This window comes from Urtica dioica, chromosome 5 (genome assembly GCF_054948205.1).
Source record: "Urtica dioica subsp. dioica isolate 48M chromosome 5, U.dioica_male_clone48M_v1_H2, whole genome shotgun sequence".
Classification (NCBI taxonomy): Eukaryota; Viridiplantae; Streptophyta; class Magnoliopsida; order Rosales; family Urticaceae; genus Urtica; species Urtica dioica.
Genome location: NC_142760.1, coordinates 30,924,474 through 30,932,249, shown reverse-complemented (window position 1 = coordinate 30,932,249; position 7,776 = coordinate 30,924,474). Strand labels below are relative to the sequence as shown.

Sequence of the window (7,776 nt, the reverse complement as noted above, 5' to 3'; positions counted from 1 at the left end):
ATCGTTGATGGTTTCTCACAACACAATCCCATTAAAAGTGTTCAATCTTAAGTAAATAGTCATTTTCATATATTTACATACGTAAATCTTGAGTAAATAATCATTTTGATTTATTAGGTCACGTCATCTTTATTGTTATTTATATAAAATTTACGAAACATTGACTATATAGCAATTTCAAACGTTTTAATTAGCAATTTACTTATTTTTTTGTTAAATTATTTCCTCCAAGAACAAGCTTCACCATATTTAAAAATAAAATAAATAAATAAATAAAAACAATTTTTATTATATTATAGCACACATACATACTTGCTCATTTCCCCAACAAAAAAAGAAAAAGAGAGAAAAAATAAAAAAGGAAGCAACTTTACAAATATTTGGCAGTCAAACAATTACTATAAACCTTCTAATCAAAGTCATCAACGTTAAGCCAGCCACTAGAATCCTCACCTTCTGAATCTTTTTTACGCTGACCACTTTCATTCAGCTGAACCCAGTCGTTCGACCCACCTGGCACCGATCCCGATCCCTTATTGGCCGTTGATCTGCGAGACCCTTCGCCATCGTTGTCCTCCAGATCGCTAAATGAGATATCATCTTCGGTCTCAAACCTTACATCAGCGGCCGAAGAGTTTCCAGACTCATCGATTGGCTTGTCCAAGGATCGTTCTGCATTTGCTTCATCTGAAACTCTGAGTTTCGGAAAGTCGCTCTCTAAAGACTGGATTTCGCCGACTGGGATTTGAGCTTGAGACGTGTTTGTGGATGTTGAATTCTCGGGAGTCTCTGATTCTGCTTCTTTGTTGCGAAGCTTTTGAAGAAGCCTATCCCTTGCTTTAATGATCTACAACGAGAGAAAGCATTGAGACAACTCTTCGCAAAAGACTTACGAAAAGCTGCATTAGAATCTCGAGAAACAATTTAACCGGATTATCTCAAGAGAAAGAGGTTATCTTTACTTTACTCATTTTATCCACTGAAAAATAAAACTTTTTTTTTTTGGTTCTGACATGCAATAAAATTTTGCAAAACTAAACAGCAAAAAGTGAGAGATTCAAACGTAAATATTCGTAGCTTTCAGTGTCCAAAAGTTAAGGCATCGAATACATTTCAACCACCTTATAGAAGCTGGGCACATAAGAAAAGTTGACTACCATGAAAGTTACGATGAAGCAAACTTCTTGGGCAATGAAAAATGAGAATAACATCGTGAAAAACCAAAAAGCTAACCTCAGGGGTTGAAAGTAGCTCAGAATCACGTCCGCTTAATCTGGGAACCAAAAATATAAAATAGATCATCCAAAATACTTGCTCGCTCATGGAAGTACAGAGTCTTTCCCTGAGTGCAGCGAAATCTGAAATATATTGTTCAATTGTTGTGGCATGTTCTCTCTGTGCATCAGACATACTGAACCCTGCATCCAAAGAAACAATATAAATGAACTTAACTTATTTAGTGTTGTAATAGAGCAGAGTACTGATTTCTCGGGAGAAATTGATTAGAGAGTCCAGAGTCATGATTTTGCAATTCTAATGCTTTGGTTTAAGAAAAGCACAAGCACATCTTACCTGGGAGGGAGAAAATGAAAATCCATCCATTAGCTCAGGTCTTACAGAAGTTTTTGAGACCAACTGACAACTGAGTACTTAAATTCATAAGCTTAGCCATGATATGAAAACTAAATTTTATGAACTAGGTTGACAAGGCGCTATTACTTTATGTCAATAGGAATTAGCTATGATCTAAGTGATAAATTAGGTAAATACAATATACATAACTCATTAATTCGAATTCAAGCTGTCAGAGCCTAGTAGAAACTACTGAAATGTTGAATGCATCATTATTGTATATAAATAAAAGAGGAGGTTAAATGCATTATCATAAAAGTAATAAAATTTCCATGGAATCAACCAAGTGCAATTTGGAACATTACTCCTCATCACTTTCCTTATCAACACCAAGCAAAATGTTCTATTTTGGGGGATAAGAAAAAAAATATTAGGCTTTGTTTGGCATCATAACTAAAAAAGCTGTTATCTTTAAAATAAAATAAAAATATGTTTTCCGAAAACAACATGACATGTATGGCTCTGAACTATAAAAAACAGTTTTTAAAGTTCAAGAGTAAAAGAAAACAAAAAATTTTAAAAACGACATTTCGAAGTTTTCGCTTGGTCTCTATATACATAGTAACGTGACAAAAACAATATGAATAGAAAACTCTTTATACTTCTTTTTACATAATACTTTATTTGTATTCATTTTCTTAAATAAATTCTCATATGGAAGATAATATAGTGGTGTTTTGAGAATGTAAAAACTGTCCTTCGAAAACAGTTGCCAAAACTGTCACTACTTATCCGAGCTCACTAACGAGTTTAGCTATTCCTAGCAGCGTCTTTTGATGTTTATATCCGAATCCACCAGTATTTCCCTAAGATCAGCAAAAAAAGAGACCATGAAAACATTCAGTTTTGTCTAGTAACTGATTTTCCAATTATAGAAGCTAATAAAAAAGAACTGCAAACTAAGATTTGACCTCTCACTTCGAATTTTTCCTTATTAACCAACTCCCAAAAAGGAAACATTAAAATATAAGTAGCAAGACCAAACTGTATCGATGAACTTTGTATAATTCTTAGTTCCAAGTCCAAATCATGCCTTTCAAGTAAAAGCACACACAACAGAAAAAATAAGCAACGCCACCAGAATCAAACACTAAGTTATTTTCTTTTCAATAAAAAAGATGAAGAATAATAATCAGATACTGAATTAGAAGGTTTTCAGATAATTCAATTACCATGATCGAGTCCCAACGGAAAATCAGTCCAACACTCAGACCGGTCAGAAATATCAGTCACGAATTGAAGAACATCGTCTGTAATTCCAGGCACATAATCCTCACCACTGTAACCAGAGCCATCGAAATCGTCTTCTTCTTCTTCTTCATCATCATATTCTTCTCCTTCAGGTTTTCTCGGAAACGGCAAGAAGTTCGAAGCAAATCTGGAAATCTCACCGACGGCTTTATTTCCATTACTGGAGAGAATCGTCAGACCGCTCTTCAAGCTCCCACCGATCTCTGCCAGATCGCTCCGGAGCCCCAACAGAACTTCCGAGTTCGATTCCGAGTCTGACGACGACTCGGCGGCGAGTTTCGATTTCGTCACCGGAGGCGGAGCCAGAAACGCCGCCACGCCGCGAAGCTGCCGGCCAATTGTGTGGCTGATCGCCGATAAGTCATCTTTCACTCCGGCGGGGGAATTCGCCGGCGCCGCGTCCGACGCCGGGGATGTAGTAGAAACGCCGTGATTGTCGGAGCTTAGGGTTTTGAAGAGCCAAGACATTTTAGCCGATTTTTTTGGCTCTCGGTTTCGCGATTTGCGCTTTCCGTAGTTCGGGGATTACCAGAAGAAAATCAGGTTTCGAAAAACAACATTTCTTTATATATTTGTAGCTTCACTCAATATATATATATATATATATATATATATATATATATATATATATATATATATATATATATATATAATGTATTAATACCATCAGATCATACGTATGCTTGCTTGTTGTAATTTGCAAGTACTACATAATATATGATTTTTTTTTTGTTAATTTAGTTTTAGAATAAACAAAGAGTTTTGTTGAAAATTAAGGAGATTAACCTCCTATTTAATTTTTTTTTTAAATAAAAAGATCCAACAATAAACCAACAGGCCGGATAAAAACGAAGACAACTAACACCAAAAAAGAAAAGAACATTACAACGCCTTGGCCAATAGTGAATTAAGTCTCCGAAAGAAAAATCTGTAAAAGCGGAAGATGGTGTGGCAAGCCACAAAGCCATATTGTAATTTATCATTTTTACTAGATCCGAGATGAGTACAACACTCGCCCTTAACAAAATTGTCGCGTTCCTTTTCATCCTGAAATTACGTGATCTGTGCGTATGTCACAGAATATGTTATGACGGATTCTGTGACAAACACCAAAATTCGAGTGATCAAAACAGAGAAAGCTGTAAGTGCGAGAATATAAAGAACACAGAAGATTGGTGACCCAGTTCGGCAATCCCTGCCTACATCTGGGGGGCCTTAGCCCGGTGGAAAGCAATCTACTATGATAACGTTGTACAATAAGGTTTTACACTAAACGACTCCCTCGCTAGCTACCCAACCTACGTCTATCTTCTTCAACAGCAACTTAGGCTCCCCCTAAGCACGAGATCCCCTCGATTCCCACAGAAGCTCTCTCCCGAGACTTCTAAAGTGTTTCCCGATACGAACAAAGGAAAAAAACCTAACCTCAAGCTCCTAATACAATCACCCGTATATAGGCAACAAAACTGAGGTAAAAGACACCTTAAGAGCTTGAACACAGGTCGTTCAATGCTCAGCTAAAACACGCAGAATAAAACTCTCAAAGTGTTTCCCAAAAAGCGTGAAAGAAGGTGTGTGGAAGGAGGACGCCTTATGTAGTCTCCGAAGCGAATTAGGGCGTGAAATTCTGTTGCTGGCACCAGGGATATCATATCTTCAGATCCCTGGAAAATTTCGCGGATATTTGATGATTCCGAGAATGTCGCAGAATATGTCGCAACAATATCTGCGACAAAATCAAATATTCTCTGCCGCGTGAAGGCTCCACATCAGCAACAAATATCCTCCTTTTATGCGCTATTTTTCCAAATAAACATCGCCAATAAATGCAAAGTAGTTGCATCAACAATCTCCCCCTTTGGCGGTGTTTTAGGCAAAATCAATGCGAGGTTCAAGTGTAACTCGCGGGCGTGCCAAAATGACCATCAAAACCAACGCGAGGTTCAAGTGTAACTCGCGAACGTGCACGCTAAGAAAAGCTAAGACAAGCATCAATTACACAAGGTATCGAGAGCTGAAATAAGCATCAGTACGGATTACACAAAATATAAGCACAACATAGTTTCAACATATTCATGAACCTCGATTACTACTCCCCCTTTTTGCCTGAAGACATGCTTGAGGCGGGAGACAAGCTAAGCCAAAGTCAGGGACAAAAAGACACAACGCAGGCCAATCCACAAAGAGACATAAAGCTCGTCACCTCCAAAAATCGAGCAGTAGTCAAGTCTCAGAACTCAGCAGAACCGGAGGATGTCTCGTCTGCAGAGTCATCAGTGGAGGAGGGCGAGGCAGAGACGGTTCCAGCACTGGTTGGGGCAGCGGAAGAGGATGGTGGTGCAGGTGCTGGAGTAGTCTGCTGAGCAGCAATCAGTCGCTCGGTTGACGCCAAGAGCTGAGCAAGCATGTCCCTGTGACCTAGAAGATCATGAAGCAAGTGTTGCGGAGGAGGGACAGCTCGTGGCGGGGCAATTCTGTTGTCCACCCTGATGGGACGCTGAGGGGGACCGAGCTCATCGTCATCGCGACCTACATCCGCACAAGAGAGAATATATGCAGAGAGAGTGTACGGAAAGCCAACCAGAAGAACCTGAGAAGTCATTGTCGAGTGACGAACAGCAGAGTCGAATATGATTCGGCCGATGTCAATGTAGAAGCCATGTGCTATGCAGTACAGCTGTTCTGCCTGCTCCTTCCCAATGCTCGAGATGTGAGTGGTTGGAAACCAGTTGTGATGGGCGATCTTGAACAACACCTTGTAGAACTCAGTGAGCGTCGAGATGGAAAGTCTGGATCCTCGCGAGCGTGCTGGCCAACTGATCAAAGATCCCCCGGTGAGATCCGAGACGATGTCGTGGAGAGAAGGCGGAGCAGCAACATCACCAGACGGACGGTGGCCGAGAAAAGCATTAAGCGAGGACGGAGAGAACTCGATCGACGCTCCTCGAATGTAGGTCTGGAACTGAGCAGGGGGATCAGCCACCTCAATGTTCTGAGGGATATTGGCCAGAAACTCCAACAGGAGAGTGCGAGAGTAGCGAGGCCGTCCCTCGACAGTACCAAGAAGGTGAAGACGAGTCAGGCAATCAAGCACATCGGCGTACTCAAATCGAGAGCGGTCGAGGTACAACTCGCCTTTGATACCGCGCTGTGAAACAGACCCCCACAAGTCACGAGCCAATGGCGAGAGGAAAGTGGCTGGCCCGGAATTCGGGACTTGAGACGAGGGCTGAGGAGCCGGTGGGATGTCTGTAGCCGGAGCCGTGGAGCGTGAAGAAGCCCGGGTACGGCGCTGGACATTCGGCAGAGGCTTCGAAGAGGGGACAACCGGGGCGGACTGAGCAGAGGAATCCACAGCCATGGACGGCTCAGGTCTCGGGTACAAGGGGTTAGCCCTATACCACTCTCGGATCCTAGCTCGGAAGGGGCCAAGAGAGGAGTCTGACCCGAGAGATGGCGGGAGGCGAAGGCACGGGGATCGGCGGCGAAGTCACTTCAACGGGCGGAGGGTTTCCAGGGACACCCGGAGACGCCTGGGCCGAATCACCTGTGGGCCTGGAAGATCTGGTGCGGCGGCGAGAGTACATGACGGTGGTGAAGGAATCCCGGCCGAGAAGCAGGCAGAGGAGCAGAGGCCGACTGGAGTCTGAAGGGGCCAAGACTGTCTTGTTCAAAAAATGGGGCCGATATTTCCCTTTTATTGTTTTTTTTTCTTTTTTTTTTCTTTTTTTTTCTTTCTTTTTTTTTCTTTTTTTTTTTTTTTGGGAAAAAGGGTCACAAAGGTGAGGGCTCAAGATTCGATAACACATAGACCCAAGGCGGATCTAAGTGCTTCGAACTGAGAAGCATCGAGAGCCTTCGTGAGGATGTCGGCTAGCTGTCGATCGGTAGAGACGTGCTCGAGGGTAAGCATCTTCTTTTCCACAAGTTCTCGAATGAAGTGATGTCGTATGTCGATATGCTTGGTTCGAGAATGTTGCACAGGGTTCTTAGATATGTTTATAGTACTCATATTGTCGCAGTAGAGAGTGAGCATATCTTGTGAGATCCCGTATTCCTCCAACATCTGTTTCATCCATAGGAGTTGTGTGCAATTACTTCCAGCCGCAATGTACTCGGCTTCGGCGGTGGATAGAGAGATGCAATTCTGCTTCTTGCTAAACCATGACACCAAGTTGTTGCCAAGGAAGAAGCATCCGCCTGAGGTACTCTTACGGTCTTCCGCGCTCCCCGCCCAGTCAGCATCACAAAAGCCAACAAGTGTTGCATTAGTATCAAATGCGTACCAAAGACCATACTCACAAGTACCGGCAACATACCTGATAATCCGCTTCACGTTCAAGAGATGACTTTCTTTAGGTGAAGCTTGATAGCGCGCGCAAACTCCAACGGCATAAGAAATGTCAGGTCGGCTAGCGGTGAGGTATAGCAGACTTCCAATCATGCTGCAATAGAGAGTCTGATCCACTGGTTTTCCAGCCTCGTCTCGAGTCGTCTTGACATGTGTGGCTGCCGGAGTGCGTTTGTGTGTGGCATTCTCAAGACCAAATTTCTTCACAAGGTTGCGTGCATACTTGCTCTGTGAGATTAATAACCCTTCCTTCAGTTGTTTGACCTGTAAGCCCAGGAAACAGTGTAGTTCTCCAACCATACTCATTTCGAACTCTGTTTGCATTTGTCGCACAAAATGTTCTAACATATTCTGTGACACATAACCAAAAATGATGTCGTCGACATAAATATGGGCGATCAGGAGATCAGAACCCTCCTTCTTCATAAACAGAGTCTTGTCGATGCCGCCTCGCTTGTACCCGTTAGAGGTGAGAAACTCTGTGAGACGATCATACCATGCTCGAGGGGCTTGCTTTAGTCCATATAACGCCTTCTTAAGTT

At 42.3% G+C, this 7,776-nt stretch overlaps 1 protein-coding gene across 1 annotated transcript; it reads right to left on the bottom strand.

Moving 5' to 3' along the window:
• Positions 1-269: 269 nt before the first annotated feature.
• LOC149397861 (BSD domain-containing protein) lies at positions 270-3,464 on the bottom strand. Its single transcript, XM_089615852.1, has 3 exons — positions 2,805-3,464; positions 1,234-1,418; positions 270-847 (listed from the first exon to the last, which is right to left on the bottom strand). Exons 1-3 carry the CDS (start codon positions 3,349-3,351, stop codon positions 410-412), a joined length of 1,170 nt encoding a protein of 389 aa, XP_089471978.1. The 5' UTR covers positions 3,352-3,464; the 3' UTR covers positions 270-409.
• Positions 3,465-7,776: the final 4,312 nt, after the last annotated feature.

Bases quoted from the DNA above. Each gene is read 5' to 3' on its own strand.
- LOC149397861 (XM_089615852.1), bottom strand. From the start codon at position 3,351: ATGTCTTGGCTCTTCAAAACCCTAAGCTCCGACAATCACGGCGTTTCT. The intron at 1,419-2,804 runs GTAATTGAATTA...CTTTGGATGCAG, and splicing joins TCCGTTGGGACTCGATCATG to GGTTCAGTATGTCTGATGCA. The intron at 848-1,233 runs GTTAGCTTTTTG...CTCTCGTTGTAG, and splicing joins AGCTACTTTCAACCCCTGAG to ATCATTAAAGCAAGGGATAG.